General features: G+C 37.7%; 1 protein-coding gene across 1 annotated transcript in view; it reads right to left on the minus strand.

Moving 5' to 3' along the window:
• Tei (irregular chiasm C-roughest protein teiresias) overlaps positions 1–26,684 on the minus strand; it is a 421,356-nt gene that overhangs the window by 110,592 nt on the left and 284,080 nt on the right. Inside the window, exons 7-8 of the mRNA XM_078187331.1 lie at positions 15,184–15,327; positions 8,921–9,193 (exon numbers count right to left, since the gene is read on the minus strand). Coding sequence (XP_078043457.1) covers positions 8,921–9,193; positions 15,184–15,327 — 417 coding nt within the window. The remainder of the gene's footprint in view (positions 1–8,920; positions 9,194–15,183; positions 15,328–26,684) is intronic.

Here is a 26,684-nt window from a genome sequence, read left to right on the forward strand (position 1 = left end):
ATTATTGTCTACTTTATAGTAACACAAGATTGACGAAGAACTCGATCATCGTTTCTGTTTAATACAACAATTAAACAAAGGCGTGTGCCAAGTTCTAAGACATTACTACAGAGGGGAAGCTTCAATTATCAAATCCGTGTGCTACTTAATCGTGATCAAAATTTTTCAATTGTTTCGGAAATATTTTTTCCTTGTTTTCTCACAGTTTCTCGTTTGCTATGACTTGTGAAAGCATGGTAGGAAAAACTGATCGATGAATTGCGAAGGTAGAACCTTTACGCTTTAAAATATGTCCAGATTTATTACAGTATGACTCCTTTCTGCGATATTGTAACCGTCCAAATATCGACAATTTGTCAAAAAACTGCAAATTCAGTGTGCATTTTACACTTGTTGAGTTCATTACTACGAATTGTGTTACAAAGCTTTTAGTCGGCAGCCGTTCATTGAAAAGTTATTCCCGAAAATGTTGATTTCAAAATACGTTATGATAAATAATATATGCTATATAATATATAACATTATTTTATATATTATATATAACATTATACATATATTATATATAAAATTATACATATATTATATATAAAATTATACATATATTATATATAAAATTATTTTATATATAAATTTTCTTTTTTGAGAGTGGCATTATTATTAACAACATCGTTATCTCCGCAGAGAGGAGACATCAGAGTGCCGATGCTTCTGCAGCCGACTGTTTCATGACTTCATATTGTTCCATGACGAAAGGAACGGGGCCGTGACAGTTTGAAATTTCGTGGCGTCGCCGATGAATTTCGAAAAAGAAGCACGTTTGCTACATCCGTGACGGTACGAGGAAGAGAACGTAGTTCGCGTTTTCCGCGAGAGCGTATAACTCGGAAAAAGTCGAGGACTGGCGAGGTTTCACGAAATATGTCAAACAGGGACGAGAAATATTGACTTCAATATTTATAGAGGCGAATCTTGGGATCCAAGTGCACGCTATCGGAGGCATATTTCTCCCTCGATCTGCACACCGGGAAAGGGAAATCTTGTTACTTTATGTCACATGCTGGCTCCATACTGTGGCCAATTGCCGAGATGAATATAATAAATCGCTCCAAAAATTCCCGCTAGTAATTAACAATAAACCTACTTATCATAACCTATCTGTCATGTTTTGTACACGCAGTAGGGTCGCGTTAATGTTCAGGCATCTTTTAAGACATGATAATTCTCCTTACAGTTGTATAAATGACTTGTATTTTTTTTGAGACGTTAGAGAGAAAAAAAAAGAAACTCACGTTGTGAGTTTTTGAGGGAAATTTAAGCAATGCGTTTTGAAGATCTTAGTAACTTGCATATTGAAAATTAAATTGAAATAAGTTAACGTTAATACTGCTATGACCAATTATATGCTTAAATAGAAATAATTAAAGATAACTGTAAGAAATCTCCAGATTCCTATATTTTTCAATGTTTGTAGATTCTGCATACGTTAGCTAATTTTTATGAAATTTGCAATTTATGTACAAGTAATCGAGATCTACGAAAACGCAATGTTTAAATTTTCATAACAGGCTCAGATAAAAAATTTAAAGTGCATAAGCTTTTATTCTTTGACCATTCAAAATAAAACTAAAAAAGAGTATTTTAGTCATTGCACAATAACCTAGTTCTCTTACTGTATCTAAAAAATTCTAGTCATTTCGTCCACTTTTGAAACAATTATTCGATTTTAAACGTTTCTGAATATTCATGCGAATCACTTTAGCTATTTCTATTGAAAGCGTTGGAACGATCGCTTTTTAATCGAACATATTCTTTTATCGTTGATTACAAATAAAAAATAATTTAGCGTGGACAATAAAGCTTAAAATAACTTTTACTTTATAATTAGGAACATTTACTTTTTGCATTTGAGATATATATAGATTCTTTACAGAAAACACAACTATAGAAATTGAAAAAATTATATTTTTCGTCATTAATTTAAATATTGTTATTTAAACTAAAGTAAAATGTATTATACGCCGAATTTTTACAAATGGATAGTGGTAATGAACTGAATATTTTTAAAACCAAAATGAAACAAGGAGCGATGGGTATTGAAAAATTAAATATACGATAAAAAAAATTGTGCACTACGTTAAAGGAAACCGAAAATAGTTTAAAAAGCGATTATACACGCAGCACAACTGAATAATTAACTCGGATTTATGACGCTGCGTCAGGATAAATTGAGCTAAATGTAATTATGTGTATTAAATACGCCGATGGCAAATCGTATAAATTATTATCATTTATTCATTTAGTATTCTAGGTGGAGCAGTCAAAAATGTACGTCATGTAGCAATAGTGAAAAATTCACAGATAGTGGAAGTATCACGAAAATATGAGAAATATTGCCGCAAAACGCTACCTAATAAAACATTTAAATATGCGTTATGGTTTTGCATTTTTATACACAGACTGGGCTATGAATCGTGGTTTAAAAGAGGTCAGGGAAATAATCAAAAAAGGATGAAAATCAGGAATTGCGAAATTTTCGATTCACAGCTTCATTGTCAAAAATTAATCTGATATATGTACCTGTATGCACTACATTTTTATTTTATGAATAGTCATTATGAGACAATTGTACATTGAAAAGTAACAATAGTTCGATACATTCATGTATGATATATATAACTAATTTATATAAATTAGAGAAACTGTAGAATATTATATGACCGTTTGCAATTTATTTTCCAGCAAGTAGTTCTCGCGTGAAACGGTGGAGCCAGTTGGATGAAAACAGGGCGGGATTACCGAAGAGACGGGTGGATATCGTTCGAAGGAGACAAGAAAGTTCGCGGACGTTTAACTTCTGCACTTTTCTTCGGCGTATCTAACGGTGCTCGTAACCGTAGCTCCCCGGGAACCGACCGCCAGCCGTTTTGACAGATTATAAGGGCGCGCCGACATTGCGGGAACTGGCGAACCAGTCGGACGATATTAGAATCTGATTCAAGACTGAATCGGCCACTAATGGAATTGACTATTATGAGTTTGTGTGCCGACGCTCAAGCTTCGAGCCGCAACCGGGGAGGCTAAGCGAAAGCTGAAACCGTTGCTCAAGCGCAATGGAAACTCTGGTAATGAATACCCTTCCTTTATTCAAACATCTCCGCGCCGATGTTTCTGATTGTTTGCCCTAGCGGCGCTTAATTGGGGTAATCTTTTGGATGGTTTGTAACAGTTTCGAGAAACGGGAAAATCAGATTCTATAACCGATTTCGTTGATAGAACGTTAGCACCGAAATTCATTATACCGCGTAACCAACGATTTGCGAGCTGAATTTTCAACCACGCGACTCACGGTCGTAATTAGCCACACGGCATTGTTAACCCCTTGCCGTACTCTAACGAGTCAGACTCGCGATGGAGATTTCTAGTAACAAGCTGTTAGGTATGAATGTTCATTCGTTCCTTTAACTAGGACTCTTGTCGCCAATATTTAAACATTCAAATAGATGCGAGCACGGAATAAATATAAAATTCCTTTTTCTTCTAAGAAATCAATGCGATTGAAAAAAATTCCAATCAGAGTAATTGTGAAGAAAATGGTACGGCAAGGGGTTAAATTGAACGTGATGAATGAAGTGCACGGTAGAATAATTATTATCAAATTTGTTAAATTTGAGAACAGAAATATTGTTATGAAGTGTTCGCATTCTCCTCGCGTGGAAATTATGGTAAATTATGCATAGTAAGTAGACACCTTTTGAAGCAGACTAATATTTTCAAATTAGACTGAACAACTTGAATATTTGTTTGGAAATGCCAGGGTGACTACTGATTTGTTAGAGGTGAAAATTGTGAAATTGTTGCAACAGTTATCTTGAGAATCGAAACTAATTGTAGCACAATTTGCCGCGCAGAGAAAAAAGAGAACGAGTTTTATGCGACTAAATCGTGGACCCTGTTCTAACTGTAGAATTGCACTTGCCGCGGAAAGCGTGCTAACTAACTTCAAAATTTCCAGTTTCGAGTTTTCTGTAGTTGTAAACAAGCGGCGTAGTGTTTTCATTTTCCGGAATGCTTCAACAGTGGTTCGTGAGGCAGTACAAACAGCCAATGTTTATCCTTATCGTGGAACAGGAAGTGCTTCAATAAAAACGTTCAAACGTTGTTAAAATTTAAACCCGAGCGGAAGGTAAGTTAACAGTTGCCTCTGGCTGTACTTAACGCTAATTTGTACAAAGTGTAGTTTACTTAAATGTATAGTGAAATTAAGGGTTGTATTTACCGCTGTAAATAGTTGTACGAGAATTGAAAGAGATGGAAATTGTTATGTCCATATGTGTGTATATCAGCTTTATGTTTACATATTATAATAATTACATTTAGTATATTAACAAAATATTCCTATAAAAAACTGAGCAGTAAATCCTAGAGGAATTCTAATGGTAAAGGTCACATTTTCCTAATTATGAGAAACGGTGTTTATTGTTTACTAACATGTAAATTATTTACAGACCGAATTTCTTGTTACAATAATTTAGAATTATTTTTCGTAACTTTATCATGTATTTCGCTTGCTTGTTTAACATTTCGACATGGACAGATCACATTTCAAGCCTAAATTATTCATATACGTATATATGTTTCTTCTATGTTGTGTCGTAGTGCAGTAACTTAACAAAGCTTCAGGTGTAAATAAATTAAAACTAGTTCGTAGTTAAGTTCGCTTGTATACATATAAGTCGTACGACGCGGAGTTACTAAATTCTATTCCCATCGAACGCACATAAACAATTGCAAACTAATTTCCACGGAATGAATTATTCGATAAGACGCAAATCGAATTTTACCTCTGGCACAGTTGCTACAGTAGTTTCCGCGGCACGGCACCGACTATATTTCCCCCCCCCCCCCCCCCCCTGGCCCCCGCGGGTTCCCCCCACCCGCCCCCCCCCCCCTCCCCCCCCCCCCCCCCCCCCCCCGCATTGCTTACACGCCAATGATAAATGCAGATTCTTCTTCCTGCCGCAATCGCTAGCCTCTTCTCGTTCGTCGGCCTCGAACCCTCCCCCCCCTCTCCGCTATCCAGCCCGAGGCAATCGCTGAAGCAATCTCGACTTCTTATTGATTGCAGCTCAAGCAACTCGTGCGTGTAAGGGGCTGAAGCCAGTCGAACGCTATCCTTGGGATTTTAAAATGATTCTCTCGAATTGAACAAGGGGACGCCGACGGAAATTATTCCGTCGAGGATTGTTTTGATTCCTGCGATTTTCATCCTACCACATTCGTGTTCCCTATTCCATATGGATCAACGTTTCCCGCGGTCCGGGTACCTTTTGGTTATTGGCATTATCAACGATCGAAGTTTTATTTTGCAAATTTCAGAATGTACACGGATGATGCACGAAGGAGTTCTGTAATTTTTAAAGCAGCGTTTGCAATGGTACGATGGCTCAAATGTTAGAGGTTTATAGCAGTTAGTATTTAAAGCCATTTTTACTCTAAATCGAGAACAATTTTTTTTATTTACAGTATTTCCATTTAATGTGACTTGTAATTTGTACAACTGTTAGACCTTGTACAGTTTTTTTAAATATAAAGAACTTATGAATAAAATAGAACTTATGATGGTATATTATGTAACAATTTCTAGTAGTGCATCAAAGTTACCATCAGAATGGAAATGGTTAAGATCGTGCACCGTTTAAATATATATATAATTATATGTATTTGACAATATCTTTTTACAATTGTAAATGTTTTCATATACAAATGTTAACTGCGTTAATACACGTATTTTCTTCCCGTAGAAGATGTAACCTGCGAATTTAATTATACCATATATGTACATGTGTGTACATAAATCTCTTGAGATTCTCGTACTAGATAAATGGAGAAAAGTATCTGAAAAGAACGTTAACCACGTCTGTACGTACAAAATAAAAGTTATCCGAAAAGTGACGTGAAAAATAAATGTTGACTCGTGGAAAGTATCGTCAGTCTAGACGTCAAACCGTATCGATCACAGTCTGCGTCCTTGAAAACTGTTCCGTGTATCCACGTAAGAAGACCGTCTACACGGAACCCCATATTTTCCATCGTATACAATAAGTTTAGGCGAACCCTTCGACTTTTCAAGTGTTCAGGGATATCGACGAGGATAGACAAGGGAGAAAGTCGAGGATACAAAAGGGTCTTCGTCGCTGCGGGACGATTCCGTTTGATCTACGAAAGACACGTAGCCCGGGTGTGCTGGGCGCGCACACGTAGAAATGTTTCTCCCCGCTCCCTCTGGCGTGGGCGGACGTAAAGGGTGGCGGAAAACAAGTTTATGACGCGGAATGGGAATTGATGTCTCGTAAAGCTTGCTCGGCACATAGTGCTTTCGATGTGATATAGCCTGTTAATGTATTTATATGCAGCCGTGTACGAGTAAATCCCTGCGCAGACAAATTCGACCCGGCTGCAGGTGGACTGTCTTGGTATTACATATCATTACCGCCTCTTAATGGTCCTGGCAACAACTATAATTAGGGATAATATAACTTGGAGCCAACTGAAACGCCATTAAGGCGCGTTATAGACACCAAATACGAGCTCCGAACACTGCTGCCGTGTTACACGCGAATGGGGGGAAAAGAGTATTAGACCTACAATGAATTTTAAATGACTCGATCAAATTGTCGTAGAACCATCGAAGATGTTAAAATTGTGAAATCTTTCAAATATTTGTCAAAACATTAGCACATTTTCTTCTGACAAAAAGCAGTAACAAAATTGTGCTTTATATTCACGTTGAAGCTATTCGTTGCAAAATGTGGAAGAGATTCTTAAAAAAGTACATCACTAAAAGATTAAATTTTTTTACTACAAATAATAATTAACCAAACATTCTTTTCGTCTACCAATAATAATCATTCTCGATATTCGTAATTCTATTTCCATAATTACCTTAATTTGCTGAAAAGAATGGGGTAGTACTTTTAAATGATAAGTACTTATAACTTTACACACGTAACTATTTCTTATTATTAACACCATATGAAAAAAATAATTTTTATGCAACGATTTCGTTCCTATTAATTACAGCAACTACAGTTCCTAATTTTTTGTGAAACCTTTCGTCGACATTTTATATCCCCTCAATACTGAATAAATTAAACGAATGTAAACAATTAAATGATCGTACGGAGTTTAGAAATTTTAAAGGCAATTTCAAATCTGTCTATTGCCGCTGCACAACGAAAGTAATTATCGAGGAGATTGCGTCTGCATGGATAATTTGAAGGCGCATACTTGCGGCGAGACCGGAATAATACAGTGAATGAAAAACGTTCCGCGAATTGTCCGTGGAAGTTTCCTATTACTGAACTGCTTTAATTATCAAATAACCATTCAACGGCTTATCACCGTGATAATGAAGAAGCATTGCCGCGGAGAAAATTCGGTCAACTATTTTTCCGGGGATTCGGAAATAAGGCGCTTAACTTCAATGGTCGACGCAGTTTTCATAGGATCGTAAACAGTGACGTCATGTCCTTGGAAGATCACAATTTAGCACATCTATAGTACCTTTCATAATAGGTATATTATAGTTCATGTAAATTGAAAACATAAATATTTTATTGAAACGAAACAAGTTTAGGAGCTGTTTTATTGTATTTAGAAAAAGAAAATTGTTTAAAACTCCGAAGTAAAGATATTGTTATCTGTTATTAATACACGCGTTTTCTTGGATTTTTACAAATTTTTAAACTTTGTAAATGCGTGGAGATTCGTGTAACATAGTACACTATATAAACATTAATTCGAATCGATCACTAATAATTTATATATTGTACTATAAGGATACAAAATAAATAAAAATTATTCTTACAACAATAATGCAAATTAGGTTAAATTTCAATGATACCAATTCTCCTCCCTACCTGTTCGCTCAGTGTTGACCGCAACTATATTTGTATGTAGTTTCGCAATAATTGTACACAGTACTCTATAGTTCTAAACAGTGATACGCAGTCGTATACAGTTCCATATATTTCTAAATACATGGTTATGTGTACAGCACTCCGCAGTCCTCTGCAACAGTTCTATATTGTTTTGTATAAGGGGATCCGGTTTGGGATAGAGTTCAGTTAACCAGCTACCAGTAAAAGTTAGTTCGTACGAACGGGGTGCGTATAAAATGTCGTTCGACTGTACCGAATTCAGTTTACAGTGGACAAATACAATACCGGACTATTTGATTATTAAACATGGTACTCCCGGCTATAGATTCTGCTTATTAATTTATTCTACAAGAATCGTATCCTCCGAGGAGAGAATGTTCTTCGTCGAAGTTCGAGGCAGCCAGTCATCCCGTGATTCTAGGAGGTTCCTAACGATTTAGATCGTTTTCATTAACGAAGTTCTGTTCGTGTGACACCATTCGAGTATCTGGCGCAACGAAGCAGAATTCCGATTAGCATTTTCAGGACTCCACCGCCTACGAACGCCCGGGCGAAATCCCCCAATAAAATCCGCAATTCCATTTTCGAGCATAATTTTCTATTATGGTTCATTATTCAATGTAGCTTCCAATGCCTCCTTTATGCGGGAAATGTAACAGAAGTACATACACACGCGCCCGCGTCGCGCGTCCGCAAACGTTTTCGGCACAGAGGCAAGGTTTAATTGGTTCGACGATTAATTGACCACGGCCGCGAATAATTTAATAAACATTAAGCATGCATCGAATCGATGGTAATAAATATTGCATCCAGCGAACAGATGAAAACCAATGTGTTCGCGCGGCTAATGGATACGCGACGCTGAATTCGAGGTCGAAAAGTAAGATCGAACCGTCGAAAACGTTCGCGAGGTAAGGCGGTCCTCTGAATAAGAAAAGAAAGAAAGAAAGGAAAACCAAGTATACGTTTGAATGACTCACCGGTGACCTTGATTTGATAGGGTAACTGGGCGCGCCACGTGTCCTGCATTTTCCGATCAGGTGCGACGCACCGATACTCCCCGGCTTCTTGATAAACGACCCGACTCAGAGCCAGCGGACCGGGACCACCAACTGGATCCATTCCAGGACCGTGTCCCCAGCAACCGCCGTCGCACTCCAAAGTCACAGCGCCGCCGATCTGCACTTCCATCTTCCGGGACTCGTTAGCCTCGCCGTTCAAGGCTTCCGCTTCCGTTTCCATGTCTGGGTCATCTGTGTGTTATCGATTCCGATAAATACGGTTGACTTTATTAAACGCGCGCCGCGCGGGCCCAATATATTTACTGGAACGCTCGATAACGAAACATGCGATCGCTCGTGCATCGGTTATTATTGTGATCCTATTTTAATTAATTCAATTAATTCGCATAGAGATACAGAACGTTTCAATTAAATTTTCTCGGCTGAGATAATCTCGGCCGAGATTCGAATTCTATAAGAATCTCCGATAAATAATGGATATCCTGTTTGGATATACTTTTCGTTTGTGCGATAAATACAGCGTTTGAAGGATAAATTTGCCGACGTACTGTGGTGCAATGATACATACTTTCCATAACGAAAGGCCATGACTATATTATTATTATTTTGATATATTTTGTGTGGGTGATTCAGTGTATTAGTAATAACAGAGATACAATAGAGTAGTCTAAAATGTAGGTAGAAAAGTAAAGGAGATGACACAGCGCAGCATTGTTACATAATTTATATCTTACAACGTACTTCATTAATTTTATTCGATTTTAAATACTTTGTAGTATTTCGATTATACTCTTTTAGAAAGTATATAGTCAATTTCTTTTCCAAATTGATATTGCATGAAACGCAATATTTTCAGTTTCGTTGAGCAATTTTTTGAAATATATCTTTAAAGATATATCTTGTAGATTTATTACCACCTGTTGCGCCCCGAGTAATACCAATTTCTTTCAATTGCTGAAAATATAGTAATTCAATTTAGAAGAAACCAAATTCTTTAGCGAAATTACGTAGCAACTTAATTTAACTTGAAGAAAGTACTTAACCCCTTGCACTCAAGTGGTGACTCCGAGGCACCACTAAAATTGTCACAGAACGTCCCAAAATAATTTCTATATTAAGCAAAATTAGATTTCATAAATTATGAAAAGCATAACCGTTGCTACACGAGCTACAAGATTCAATTTCATCCGCGTAAAATACATTTCGTCATATAAAATTGAAATGCTAAAGATCAGAAAACTTATTTTAGAATTACAGCTAAATTAGCTTCGAGTGCAAATGGTTAAAGTAACTTAAGGAACCCAAATCAAGCAGGTAATGCAATAATCTAATCAAACAATAATTTGTCTCGAAGCCTGCACTGCATTAGGATTCCACACGGAAAAATATAGGGAAACATAACACAGGAGTTCGCTATAAATTTCCCGGCCGTATTAGCCGATAAATTAAAAGTTTCAATTCTTCTTCGAACCGTGGGCACCGCCGTTCGCGATTCCGAAGCACGCGACGTACATACTTATCCGCGGGTATCTTAAAGCGATCGCGGGTATCCGACGGCGTTGTCATCGATATCAAGGAATAGGGCGGCGCATCAAGAATCTAACGCACGTATGGCGGATAAAGTTAGGGGTGTAAGTGGCGGCACCGCGTGTGGGGTCCGGAAAATCTTTTCCAGGACCCGGCGCGCGCGACAGGGGGTCGCGCGGCGCGCCGTGTCCCCCCGCGCCGCCGTTTCCGCTCCAATTCCACCTACGGAATTATACGGCCGCGATCGTTTGCTCTCGAGCTAACGCTGTGTCCACAATTACGAAGGGAAAGAGTGTGGACGGAGAGAGAGAGAGAGAGAGAGAGGTGATGGTCGATGTCGTGTCGGGGGTATCTCTTGGCCGGGGAATTAGAGTCGGATGGCCAGGGGTGGTAGATTTCGTACCGCCGTTGAACAGAAACAAGGATGGAACGTGAAGAAGACGAAGAAAGCAGGCATCGGTGAAGAGTAAGAGGGGGGTTGGGGGTGGGTGGCTTGAAAAAGAAGGGAACGCGGCTGGGGGTGGAGGGTTGGAGAAAGAGCAGTCCTTTGAGTTAGCAAGCTGATCCTCCGGCTCATCCTATAACAAAACAAAGGGATCAAAGTGGTGGATGCGACGATAGGAGGCTTTTACACCCACCCGTCCTCCACCTTCGAAAGCTCCCCCCTCCCAGACTCTAGTGCCTCGGTCCGCCAGCGGCCCCGACTATACCTCGTTTGTCTTGTAGTTTGTTCGGAATTTTAACGGCAAACACGGTCCCGACGCTATAACAAACACGCCCCTGGTACGGCGGCAGGGAACTTCTACTTTTTCTTCGTTACACCCGCGTGTACAGCGCCTGCTTTTTAATGGTGATTCTCGTTACTCACGGACCCGATTCATCGTCGAGAATTACAAACCGGAGTCCGACGCGTGCTTGGATCCACGCGACACATCGGCACCGTTTCTGTTTCCGTCTGGCAACCTTCGAATACGCGAATTTGCGACGAGTTGCGGGAGATCCAATTTTTGTTTAAAGAGTGGGATGGTATTCGTCGCATTCTTCGACTTGGAGCAACGAGTGATTCGAAACGATTTCAAAGGAGGTGCCGCCAATTAACCTCTTAGGTACGACGAGCCATTATAGTGGTTTTCGCGGATGTTTCGTGCTTTACTCAATTGTGTTATTAGTTATTAAAGTAAACGATTAAAGTGAAATCGTGTAAATATACAATACATTAAGAAATGAATGTATACAGCTATACCAAAATATATATATTATAGATTAAGATATTATCTGTAAAATGATTGTGAGCGATTTGATATGAACCCGAGTATTCCACCGGACAGGTTACCCCAGTTAACCCCTTGCCGTACTTCGACGAGTCCGACTCGTGATGGAAATACTAGTAACAAATAATTGAATATGGATGTTATTCTGTTCTTTAAAATTGGAATATAATTCTAATCCCCTGTTATTAATATTTAAGCATTCAAGTAAATTCAGGCATGGTGTAAATATTAATGTTCTGTCCCTTCTAAGAAATTGTGCCAATTGAAAAATTCCTAATCGCGGTGGCTGTGTAGGAAATGGTGCGTCAAGGGGTTAAAACGACGGACTTGGCAGCGGCGTCGTAAAATATTTCACCGCTTACGAGGTGTGGACAACCAAAATCGGTAAAAATCAATTCACAACGATCGAGCGGAGGATCCCCTTCCTTTTCACGCTCGCGTGTTCCATACGAGCGCGTATCCCCAACAATCGGAAGGAATTGCCGCACCGTTTAAAACCCGACCCGACGTTATCCGCGGATAAGTAATCCAACCGGGAGATTCGAACAGGACGTGGTAGCGCTGTAATCGATAATTCCTACGGAGGACGGTTGGTTTATAGGTACTCTCGAGCGATCTAAATTGCGTAGAGATTAGGTGCTCGGAAACCCGTATCCAGGATCGTCGTTGGAGGGTGCAAACGGAAACTGGGCGGACAGGGGTAGACTAGCTGAAGAGGGGAACAGGGTCGATCTACGAGGGGGCGACGAAGGGTGAAAGGGGAGGCGAGAGAGAGCGAGGGCTCGAGAGTTCCGCGCGGAGAAGGGGAATCGCCGCCGACCACCCTGCCCCGTTGGTTATAATGGCAAGATGGAAGGACTGGGGGGTGGGGGGGCCATCGTAGGAAATTTGCAAATTTTCACGACAGGGCACGGATAATTTCCGGTTGGCTCGGTGGCTTCCGCTCTTGACAAATGACTGTGGTTTCCGGTTATCGGCTGCGACGACGACCCCCTTCGCATTCCGAATTAGCAGGAATGTCTCTGGCCCCGCTATCGCTCCACGGAGAACGGGTAGACAATACTCTTTCGGATGCAGGACGCGCACAATCGGTTGTTGCCTTTTTGCGGCGATTCGGGACGAATCGTGGTTCAATCTCGGGTCGGCGACCCAGCGTTGATACCGCCGACGTGTTTGCATTCTATTTACATTTGTTCGATTTTATAAGTGAATTCTGAAAAAGAGGAATCACCGCTCGACTCGGAAATCATCTGTCCATGGAGGATAACGGACTTTTTCCGATAGTTGGTGAAATCTTGATAGGTACTTATTTAGTTTTTTGTTATCAACGGTTTGTTGAATTTGGCCTATCGTTTTGTGAAATATGTATCAGATTTAATGGTCGGTACTCTAGGAAGATTAAAGTATCTAGAACTTGATAAAAATTCTTCATATTACGTTAATGTTACTTTACAAAAATCTCTACCGATTTTATTATATCCTATATAATATACGTAATGATTAATTTGGAAATTATTATTAATTGTAAGCTTTGAAACATGTTATTAAGATGATCATGCTGAACAATTTCATTCTACACATGGTACCTCACTCACGACCAGAGTTGTATAGAATTACAATTCATAATTCAGATCGCCTTTGAATTAAATTACAATATAATTTGTAAAGCAATTACAACTACAAATACAGAATACTAAGTAATTCAATTACATCAATTACGTACTACAATGTTGTTGAATTATATAAATTACATGTTACAATATAATTAATAAACAAATGAAATTATTTTTATTAATTACAACATAATTAGTATTTATTCGACGCGATGTGCCGAATGAATTATAAATAATGAACCACTAAATGATAATTAATATCTAACAACTAAAATTGTATTCATAAATAAGTGATAGATTTTATTATTTTAAATAATTTATTTGGATCCGTATTAATAACAAGTATTTATTTATATCTTTCAACTAAACTTTCATGTAACGAATAATTTTGTATTTAAATTATTATTATACTTAAATAATGTTAAACTCTGGATATCTGGATAGTAAAAGTTCTCATAAAAACACGAAATATGGTTAGACAAAAAAACATGAACATAAGATAGCATCACGTAGTACGAATAACCACGCGGAGCAGAAAATACGCGGATGAGACAAAAAAATGTGTATACGAAATAAAAAGAAAAAAAATGTATCTCACTGCAAAATTCTGAGCTGTAATTTGGAGATTACATTGTATTTCAATAATATTTGAATTCAATTGCATTCTATTTGAGTTACATTGTATTTAAATTATATTTGAATTCAATTGCATTCTATTTGAGTTACATTGCATTTCAATCACATTCTTGATTAAAATAATGACTAACTCAATTAATTGGCAGGTGTGAACTATGCAATTGAATTACGATTAGTTAAATTACAATGTAATCGATTTAGTACAACTTTGTCCGCGATTAGATGTTATTACAAGCATTACATGCACAATCATTTCAAAAGCACGTAATTTATTTCAGCACATGCATTATTCGACGAAATAATTAATTATCCTTACAATATACAATGGAACCAATCGTCGTGCCTTTAACATGTCTTTCATTTTTTTTTAGAAAATATGCCCCTTTATTTTCAACCATTTCATTGTTTCGTGATTGTAACGATGGTTTCTACGATCTCATTTAAACACGGTGAAACGATTTGCTTGAAATGGCCTGTACACAATTGGAATTTATTCCGAGCAATGGAACAGAATGCATGGTTCGAGTTCATGATTTTGTTTCAACAACAAAATAATTTCCTGCTTTCATTTCTAAGAAGTTTAAATACACGAGTTAAATATTACGTCCTAAAATGTAATAGCGATATAACAATTGTAATAATAAATAAATAAATTGTAAACTTATAAAAAATGAATTTAATTCTAGATTATCTGAACAGTTTTGGTAAGTAAAGAATAACTTCTTGCTCTTGACAAGGATAAAAATGTGACTCATACTATTATTATTATGACAGTCTTATATACATCATATATGTCTATTCAATAGATTACATATTGACAAATAGAACGACTTCTCGACCTGTACTGCTTTTTAGCCGCCGACAAATAATACACCACGTGTATGGTAAGTAAAATAACGGGCTACGGTTCTACTTCGATAATCGAGATACGATGAAAATGGCCACGGCATCTAATGAACGGTGATCATAATAAAGTGTCGACCATTTTCCCGGACATTCTAAAATGACTGCCGGCCGATATATTCAGCGCGACGAGCCGCGCATATTAACCCGCGGTATTGGTCATCTTATACAAGCCCCGCGAACAATAGGCCGGCCGTATCGTTTGGCAGTAGCAATGAAAGGGTTAAAACGAGGCCGAGGCAAACGACGATTGGACTATCGATCTACTCACAGCGCACGTTGAGAAAATAACCGATGCTGGTGAATATGCCGAGCATGTGCCTGGTGTAACATTTGTACCAGCCGCTCTCGGCGCGGCTGATTTTTGTGAAGTTCAGCCATCCGTCGTCGCTCTGCTCGACGGGCGGTCCATTGTCTGAAACACAAACGTGGGCGGCTGGGTAGGTATATGCGAATTAACTCGCTGGAAACATCGCGCGGTGAAACGTCGTCCGAACGAGCGCGAGCCCGATCTTCGCCGCGTGTTCCCGCTGGTTTCCCGCGGGTTCCCGCGGGTTTCGCGCAGCTAGAGCTGGCTACCGATTAAGCGGCTGGAATTACGCGGCCGGCTCTGGCGCAATGCCAGAACAACGCGGGCACGGGGAACGCGAGCGACAGAAAAGGAGAGAGAGAGAGAGAGAGAGGAAGAGAGGGAGGGAGGGAGCGACCTGGCCGCGTTATTGTCCTTTGAAAAATTCCGCTACGCGCAAAAATTACGCGCCGTTGATTCAGGATAAATACGAGCGTGTCAGCTTGTTATAATAATGTACTGCGCGATCCACCATCTTTTGTAACTGAAAGCGTCGAACAGTTTCGTCGTACCTATTGTTTGAAAATTCCGTGAAAAGGTATGGAGATCGTGGAACGATCTTATCACGATTATATATAGTTCGTTCACCATTTCATAAAATGGAACTTTGCCTTGATATACTATATTGTGATTTAATGCAAGGTCGAATCATACTTCACGTGGTCAAACAGTAGTACATTCCATGGATATGATGACACTTCTTTACTGTAACCACTGCTATACTGGACTAAACGATTTGATTTTATTGAAGACGATAGAAGGATTAGTCTACTTGACAATGCCTAAAGTACGCTTTTCCTAATTTTGCTATTTTTTGGGGTGAACAATAATATCAGGTCACTTGAACTACATGAAACAAGTCTTTATACAGTAGGGCCTCATTTATCCGAATTAATTATATTCCACGAAATGACGAGAAGTAGAATTGATAAGTCATGGTCAGACGTGTTGATTTATTTCTATTCAATGGTATTATTAATAAAACTAATTTTTCTCACCAGCGGAGCAAAAAATAATATGAAAAATATTATTCTATAATATGTAAAATAATATGAAAAATATTACTTTATAATATGAAAAATAATATGAAAAATATTATTCTATAATATGAAAAATATTATGTTATAATATGAAAAATAATATGAAAAATATTATTCTACATTCGTTTCTTATTTTTGTATGGAATCTCATTAAATTAGTTTTGTCACCAGCTACTGACTACCGTCTCCATGTTTATTACATTGCGCGAATAAATTCCTGCACATCACTATGCACTATCATCCACCGTATCATATATAATTAATCTAGAGACACATATCTTCAAATCAATTATTCTTCAATGTATCAACCTACGTTGTTTTGGTTTCGAGGTTAGGCATGCCTGTCGTCAAGTCAACTGTCGGATTGGTTTCACGGAAGAGCAGGAACCCGTTGCCCGCAAATGATACATTGTTTCTGACCTTGGGAGGGGGTTCACCTTGTTGCCAACCTCGGACCACGAACAGTGGTACGACAAGCTTCGTTACCCTAACCCTGCGGATGTACCGCGTTAAGGGTAGATCGACGAGGAACATACGCTGTTTGTCAGGCGTATACCGCAAATGTTTTTACCAATGACTTTCCAAAAACTCAAACGTGGACATAATTATATTTTCAATGTGAAGAATCTTTATAAGCAACTAATAGAAAGAAATCCATTGAATCCTGTTAGGCTTTCAATTATCAATTTTAATAATTAGGTACATTTCTTGGTAATTTTTGTAAATCAAATGGAAATTGAGAATTAGGGTATACATACGTCATAACTGAGGTGCATGCAAGAGAAATCCTTGTTTGAGGGTTTCGTATAATTATGGTTTTTATTGTTACAGTATATTTAAAAAAAAAACTATAATTGGACACAATTATCCTTGATAATAGGAAGAATTTTTGTGAAATAAAAATAATTTAATACTGTATGATGAAACTTTATAAATTAAAATATAATATTTGAGTTATTTGTATTTTAGAAAATTATGAGAGAAATTTTTCGAAATTAATTTGTATAATTTTATTCTGTAAAAATGTAGTTTGATAGAATTATTCTTGACTATAGGAATAATTTATGTGGAAAATAAGTTTCAGGCTGCACGAATTTTCGTGATACTGTATACGTTGTCACGATATAAGCACTTCTATAATTCAAAATTGTAAGCACATGAAGCACCGCATAAGAAAAACACGAAATTATGAAAATCTCATAAATGAATGCAGAACACATATTACGTATCCAGTAGAATAGAGGAAAACTTTGAAAGTAACTTTCTGCTCATGAAATTATTTGCACGTCTTAAATACTGTTTGTTGTAATATTAATATTTGTTATAATATTACATTTTTAATATGATATTATTGGTTCGGAGTATATTAAATTTGTTATAATATTACATTTCGAATATTACCACGTTTTCCAACATTTTCTACAGCATTCGTTATGTTTCATCTGTGACCTAGGTTTCTGTAGTGAAAAGTATCGTGAAAAAATTAATATTAGATGACAAAGTGATTCGAGATCTTTAAAAACAATTCAATCTATAATTAAAATGAGCATCTCAAACAAAAAAGTTCGAACATCCACGGAATTAGGAGAAAATAAATTCCCAGTATCATAAAGTAATTAAATACTGCTACTTAATGTTACTATTATCATCCAATATTAATATTTATCGATAATCACACTAACCAATACTAGTGGCTTAGTGATGTCTAATTGCTATTATCAACTGATCAGGGCATTTAAAATTTAAAATAAAATTTAAGTGTTTATAATGTAATATAATGTAATAGTGATGTCTATGTATAATCGTAATGCGAATAATTTTGAAAAAAATGGGAATAGCATTTTCTTTATTAAAATTTACACTTCCGGTAATATTGACATCTCCTGTTCGTTGAATTTCTAGATTCGAAAAAAGGGGATTCGATGTTCAAAAGGGAACAGTTGGTTATGTCTTTTGTTAGCGTTTCCCATTGTACTTCCAAACCTATTCAAAAGTTACCGACTTGCAAAATGAAACAATCGGGAAGTATGCTTTTCAAAGTTCGGGTTTGATCAGTATTGTCATTGATTAAAGCTGGTGTCAATCATTCTTGGTTTTGGTAAGATCTTGTCAACAAGAACAGTGTCCAGAAAAAAAACCGTATTGTCGACGTCGATGCAACACAATGGACCACACCTACCGCCATTGGAACCAATGGGCTTTCTATGTAGATACGAACAATTCCCATTGTTTTTACCGCGCTCATAATAAATATAATATTAAAACTTGACGGAAATTTTTTATATTGCCAGAACAAGGGAAATAATTGATTTATGCGTAAGTTTTTAAATAAAAATATTATAGAAACTGGGTGAAGTAAATTATGATGCTTTAAATGTATATGCCACGCATGTATAATTAATACGACCAGCAACACTTAACCCTTTGCAGTCAAAGCTATTTTAATTGCAAATCTAAAACAATTTTTCTGACTTACAGTATTTCCATTTTCTATGACGAAGTTCGCTTTATAAATGTAAAATTGAATCTTGTGATTCATGCATAATCAGAAATTTAACAAATTAATTTAACAAATTATTTTGAAACATGGTATAATAATTTGAATGGTGCTTTAAAGTCACCACTCACACTGCAAAGGGTTAATTATCAATTAAATTTGTGTTAGTTCTAATTCAATATCATGACAGTTTCAAAATAGTAGTTTCTGGTATATCTTTGCAGTGTAAATTTTAATGTGAACTCCATGTGATTTCTAAGATTATCCGGAGAATGTTATAAAATATCCTATTCCGAACTTAATTTTGCTAGTATAAATAATATTAATAGTACTACTGAAATCTTTTTATAACACAAATATCGATTACAAGACAATGCGAACTGATATGCGATCTACAAGAATTACTAATTCATTTATTAAGAATTGTTTCGTGCGTGTTTTGTTCACCGTTCTAAAAGCCCCGACGCTCTTATTTCACGGGCTAAATGCCGGTTGAACAAGCTCCGACTGTCTTCGATAGCCGTAGTAAACATCTAAGGAGATCCACTAGCGGGAGATATATCGGTTTAATTGTACGGGTTCTTTCCACCTAGGATGCCTATTCATTCCATTGTGCTGCCGTGCAATATCCACGGTGCGCGAGCTCGTCGCACAAAGAGAGTAAATATCACTGAATGATTTAATTTACGAAACAGTCGTAGCCGCGGCAAAAGCATCGCAGTAAATCCTGGGGGTTAACGACGTCCCGGTAATCCAAGCTAGAGATCGTATCGATTTTATTCCGTTTAATCAAATTAGTGCACGCGATCCGTCTATCTACTCTGCGGAACTTGCTGCTCTTCCATTTCACTCTCTCTCTCTCTCTCTCTCTCTTTCTCTCTATTTCCCTCGCGAGTGAAGAGAGAACCGAAGAAACAAACAAAAGCGGAAAGAAAAAAGCCAGCGGGAAAAGGGATACTTGGTCGAGTTACTCGAATAGAAGGGTGGGGGGGAAGGAAGTTTCTATCGACGAAAGGGTAGAGGGAACAGAGAGGGGAGGATCGCGTTTCATCAAAGTCGTCCGCGAAACTTTTATTCGGGTTGTAAGCTTTTTTCGTGTTCGCTGTTTTTAGGCTGTATCGCGATGCAATATGACGAAAGAAAAAAAAACAGAACGCAGCCAGTCTGACGGATCGATTAATGCCGAATTGTGCGCGCAGACATTATTACGATTAATTACGCGATCAACTTTTGCTGTTTCTAAGAACTTGGAAGGAGAATCGTCGAAGCTCGAAATCGCTTTTTGAAATGGAGTATCCGAATGTTGTAGTATTATCAAGCTCACACCGTGAGTGAAAACACTATCGCTGATATACTTGCGTATCTGTTTATTCATCTAGATATCTGTTCATTTATTTACTTAACTGTTTTATCTATCTACGTATTTATTTATTTATCTAAATTATTTTACTTGCGAATTGTTCTGAACTTAATGCATGTCCCTTGTCATCTATTTATTTCTTTATCCATTTATTTATTACGTCGTTCTTACCCATTGAAATCTAGTGTAATCATGTGACAACACAGTTTAGTTTAAAATACAATAATAAAATATTTTTATATGTTGCAAACTAAAGATATGTGGATTAAGTGCTTTCAGTGGCATTATCTCTTGACCAATACCGAAACACAGTAACATTTTCAATGAAATATTTATTCTCTCGTATAATATATTTTCTTTGTATTTTATAATATCTTTCTTTGTATTACTGAGTTTCATTGTACTTGTTCTAAAATTTTGAAGCAATAATACTGAAAAGAGTGGAAACGGCAGTGATATCAAACAGCAATAGTATCAACTATTATAGCATTGGAGTACGGTCGTACGTCGCTTCTATAAGTTAGTAAATATATGTAATGCCGACGCTATCTCGATACAGAATAATGCAGGACTATTCGGTTTACATTATAATTCCATAAGCGAAATTTCTGCTGAATTGTGGCCGTCTATTACTAATTCCCCGGATTTGAACAAGAACAATCAAGCCGTCACTGTAGTCAAACTAATCAGAGATATTCCACGTCAAAGTTAACTCATCACGAATTATGTCCAATGGGAACAGTGATAGAGAAAATACGTTTATCCGAAATGTTTAATTGATCATCTGGTATCGGTAAAATGGTGTCTTAAAATCATTTAGTTATTTGCGGTTGTATTAAGTTCATGCATGGTTGTCATATTGGTTGGAATTAATTGGCGTTGAACAGAAATACATGATATGCAAGATTAAGAAAAGCTGTTCCTGTTCCAACTTGTTTGTTGGTTGTTGAAAAAGTGAACTCTTTCGAAAGGAGTTTGAAATTATATAATACTATACATGTATAATAATAATAATATATAATACAATATATAATAATACTATATTAATAACCAGAATGCATAGGATATAGTACACTGCTTATAGTAATTTGCAACATGAACTGCAAAAAAGCAGAATACAAATTTTTATATAAAACACAGATTTCGTAATTAAAAATTCTATTAAATTTAAGTTAAATATAAAATGTATTTCTTTTGTTAATAACTACAGTAAATTAAGGAAACGTATCAACGAAAGTCCTGACACAGTATTCATTTTCACCATGCTCCGCATAAAATGCAATCATTATGATTTACAGAAACTGCATATAAAATCGTGTTTCCCTGAATCGATTTAATAAATCCGTTCTAAGGATTATCCGGACCTTGCCCCCGATGCGATTTGACGAGGAGTAAGATTTAGCTGTCGGATTTAGCAGTTTAAAGGTACATTGTGTCGCGCTCTCGAATGTGGAGCAACGTCGACAAGGCCGGCGGCGGGAAGAAAGCGATCCGAAGAGAAAGATGAGACTGAACAAGTCGGATGAAGCGCGCGCTGCCGCGTATATCCCCTGTCGACGAACTTTTGCAACGAAACTTTTATGCGTTCCTGTATCACGGTCCCTGGGAGATGACGGCGCACGGTGGGCCGGAATTGCGAAACGCCGGACATGCATTGAAAACATTAGAAACATTGAAAATATTATTTATACCGCGTTGCATTGGGATCTTTAAATTATAAAGATTAAACACAGCATCAATAAATTGTATCATTTCTCAAAAAATTCAAACGAATAACAGTGAAATTAATGTTATGATTTAAAGTAGTAATTTTTTTGTCGCTGTTAGTGTCCGACACTAATATTCTTTATGACACGGACGTACCTGGCCGGATATTTTTTAGTTTAGGATTTTTCGCTAACTAGGCAATTTAGATTTAAAATAATTTTCCTGCCGAGAGAACGCATACTTTGTTGCTAGTTTTAGGATTTCGCTTCTCTCGGCCTCAATAGCCAAGACGTGTTATAAAAAAGGAAAGTTCCGAAGGGTAAGTCCGTGTTAGTTTACAACGGTGACCAGCCGTAATTACACCTGGAGGAATTTCCCGTTAAAGATCTTTGTTTACAATATCGCTGTCGCCCCCACCTTCCATGTACCAGCAACTTCCCAAAATGACCCGCTAAAGCGCAGGGGAAGGGTGCCTTCTAGAAACAGACTCGCTGGTTGGTTATTGTTAAAACCATGGAAAGCCAATCAGCGAGTATTAGGAATGCGTGAGAGGGGTCACAGTTTACCTCGACAGAGGTAAACATTCTTTAGAACGACAGTGCTGGAACAGAATTCGAGGACCTCGGACCCCCAAAGGAATGGTGTATAGTACGAAGGTAAATAATATAAGCTTTTCCGCCACTAAATTCCGGTCCTACATTCATTACAGTCCACAGATATAACGTCGCAATTCGTCGTTATTACTGACGACGCCGTGACGCCGCAACAGTAGCCTCTATTTTTTGCTATACTTTGAAATATTGTCCAATGGTACTGTAATCTATGTAAACAATATTGGCGGCTTCGAAAATTGTAGTCTCGTCCAGCTTTTCGGTGTTTCGTTGCGGAGTGCAGGACGGTCGGGGCTGGTAGGCTGAAGAGCAAACTGGTCGCTAGTTGCGACGTTGCCAAAACACAGCCGATTGTGTCAACGATATCTATAGTCGCAGGGGGGGCCAAGCAAGATGCCCTGGTATTTTCTATGAAATAGCAGAGCGGCCGGTGACTTGGCCCGAAAAGCAGGACATTTCCGGTTAGCCCATGCAGGATTCCGACAATTTGGCCGGGAAACAAACGAACCCTGGCTAAATCCGAAACCCGAAAGATACACGGGTAGACGCACGGTCCGAGCCTCGATGAGTTAGTTGCGCGCGACGGCCAATGTCTCCGGAAGAAACAGCGCGGAACAATTGCGCGCGGCGGTTTCTAATTTTCGGTCCACTTGAAGCGTTACACGTCAGCGGAATCGAGACGTTTTACTATCGTTCGTGCGATTCGGTGACAGCTCCGTCGGATTTAGGTCGTCTTTAAAAGCGACGGCGTTATGCAAATTCATCCGGAGTACCGTGCACGAGTCACATAGCCCAGTCACAGGAATCTCGGTTCTCAAACAAATGCAGCATGTCTTCGAAACAGCGGCGCTATTATGCAGCAACGGCGGGAGACGGGAACGCGAAATGAACCACTCCTGTTCGCTCTAATTTCCCCCATTCACCGTTTGGATTACCGGTTCGAGGCGTGAACACGGAAAATATGTGGAACCGTGTTTGTTAAACAGTACTTATTTACGCGAGTCATACGAGAGTCGGTTTATAGATCGAGTAATTCGTACTAGCCATTTCATATATTTATGTTGATATTCTGTAAGAGCATTTTTATCAATTATTTGCGTTTTGTCGTTTATCGTTTCCCCCACGACGACAATGCATTGGTATCGAAGGGGAAGACGAATTGTTAACCCTTTGCACTCGGAGCCATTTTAACTGTAAATCTGAAATATTTTTTCTGGTTCCGTGGTATTTCCATTCTATTTAACAAAATAAATTTTTATGCATACAAAATTTATTCTTGCGACTCCTGCCAACAGTTTTACTTCTTGATAATTTTTTAAATCCAAGCCTAATTGCTACAAAAATTATTTTGCAACGTAATCGAATAATTTTAGTGGTGCCTCAGAGTCACCACTCGAGTGCCAAGGGTTAATATCGCTCTAGATTTTTCAATAAAATGTATAATTCTTGAATTGTCTTGCCGTCGGAAAATAAGTTGACACGTATTAAATTTTAATTTTTCTTATATATTTTCTGTTTATATCTCTATATTATAATAGATAATTTTACACGAAATTGTTAGAAATTTTAGAGAACTGAGTACATATACGCAATAGATAAACTCTTACACTTATATCTGATTCACTTTATTTTTATTCATTTACAATAGAGCCCTAAGGGTCAATACAAATACCGCCGCGTGTATATAAATTGGTAAAGCGTTAAATATGTTGACTCAACCGGCTGCGTGTTCTCCGTTCCTACGAATCTACAGTATGATTTAAAGCTTTCGACGACCGTCGGTGAACGAGATAAAAGCATTCTCTTTACTCAACATTACGCGGAACAGACGTTGTTGTCACTTTTCCTCTCGCGGGGGACACGAACACATAGGGTCCGTCGACGGAATTCGTCGTCGCGTCGTGAGAAAAAAAAAACTGAAACGGGATCGCACTCTGCATATAATAGATATATATATATATTTGACTCCGGGCGGCGTCGCATTATATGCTAGCTTCGTATGAACAATGATCGGATGGGGGTCTACTTCCCCTAGAGCGGTTTCCCGCAGCTGACGCCCTCGTACGTTCTCGGGAACGTCCGTAGCTCGAATGTATCGTCGTGATAAATCGTTCGACGGGCCCGTGATAAATTTATCCTTCCTTTCATTTAAAATATCCTCGGCTCCCCCGGCCGACGAACTTTATAGCGATCATTACATATTGATCGTATCGTCGCTGAATGACAGCGGTCTATAAGACGATTTTTCATCCGCCTGATGAACTCCCCGCTTGTAAGGCTCTGAAAGGTAACTGCTTAAAAGTCTCCCAGCTACGGCAAGACGGATGCTTTTGACGATTTCACGACAACCATATCTAGATCCGTTTAAATCCGTAGAAGAGACTGGGTCTAGTTGTAACAAAAACAATTTTCTCACTTTTTCGATGAGCACGTACATCTCGGTTAATGAATAGTTTGAATAACTTAATATTTACGTGCCTGTTGTGGCGAAAATTAACCCACAAATATTCGGATACTTTTCGTTTTATTCTCATTACTAGCGAACGAGATATTAAACATGAAAAATACAAAATTAGAGAAAACAACGATTGTTCCTTAACAATTTTTTCCGAAAGGAATAATTTTCAGGAATAACACTTTATTTCTATCTAATACAGTTCGAATTACCATCGAAGTACAGAATTACAGCAATAGAATAAAAAGTAGTGAAATATCCGGAGGTTAATGTTTACCCCTTAAAGAAAGCTTAGGCAAGAAAAATGATCATGTAACATATATTTGCATATGTTCTACATATTCCCAAAGTTTCAGAATTTTTTGAATTTCCGGATTGGTGATTATCCCTTCTGAGCTAGGTTGGACTTTACTCGGTGTTACAACCTACCCCAATCTCCCCCATAACTCAATTTCTTTTACATATTTATAAACTAATACGTTTAAGGCCAGCGTTGATCTTCTTATCGAATTTAGTAGGAATAGTTAATGATTCCAACTTTTGGTTATCAAAAAATTAGAATATAGGGGGTGCGTTTGTAGTATTGGGTTGAGTATAATCAACTGCTTTTATCGAAGGATTAATTTTACATATAGTATAAGAAAAGACAAAGTTCCCTTAAAAAAAACAACTAGTTCCCTTAATTAATTTTGAAGAAGAGCGAACACAATTTTACACAATTTTGAGTCTATTTCTTCCAGATAAAAGTGAATCGTTTAACTGGATTTAATATAAATAACTGATTAAAAATGGTTGCTAAATAATTAAACTTTAAACAGATCGTCCATGACCTTTCATTTAAAGATACTTCAACATCATTTCTAGACCTCAATAAATAAAAACGCAGAAAACATGAATCGAACATTGAGGAAATGATCCTAATTCAAATATGTCACGCAAATGAATATTTAACTTTTATATCGTACCTGAATATGATTGAAATTATTATCAAAAAAGAGTAATGAAATATTGTAACTTGTTCAGTATTCGTGAAACAATCGCAAGGCTGCGATCAATTCTTAACCCTTTCCACTCAAAGCCATTTTTACTGTAAATCTGAAATCATTTTTCTAGTGTACAGTATTCCCAATTTAAGCTACGAAGTGCATTTTATATATAGCAATTTTACTCTCGCGATTCATACCAACAGTTTCATTTTCCACAATTTTTCGAACATTAAACTTTATTGCTATAAAAATGATTTTTAAAGGTGACAGAACAATTTTAGTGGTGCCTCAGAGTCACCACTCGAGTGCAAAGGGATAACCCGTATAAATTAAAATATATATATATATATATAGTACGCATTATTTATCTACAACGTTTCAAGACTTCGGCGTCTATTTTTCAGCCTCGCTCCTTATTTATATCCACGATAAAAAGGAGAAAGCAGAGAGGGAGAGAGAGAGAGAGAGAGAGAGAGAGAGGTGGTGAGAAAACGGCCGTTTGCGAACTATCGACAAGATTCTCGAACTAGCAGTAACATTACACGCTCTCCGGAGAAAAACTGGAGTTACCCGGGCCGTATGATATATCGCTGGAAGACGAATGGTCAAAATGTCTCCGAGTTCGGCGGTGATAAAGGGCGCTTTGAAGGAAAACGAACGTGCTCTCCCGATACCTCGAGGCATCCGGATTGGGACGTTTAATAAGAGCACCAGTTCCAAAAAGAAATTGGGATCGGCGGGATGAAGGGGAGGGGGGCGCAAGGGGC

This window comes from Augochlora pura, chromosome 7, assembly GCF_028453695.1.
Source record: "Augochlora pura isolate Apur16 chromosome 7, APUR_v2.2.1, whole genome shotgun sequence".
NCBI lineage: Eukaryota > Metazoa > Arthropoda > Insecta > Hymenoptera > Halictidae > Augochlora > Augochlora pura.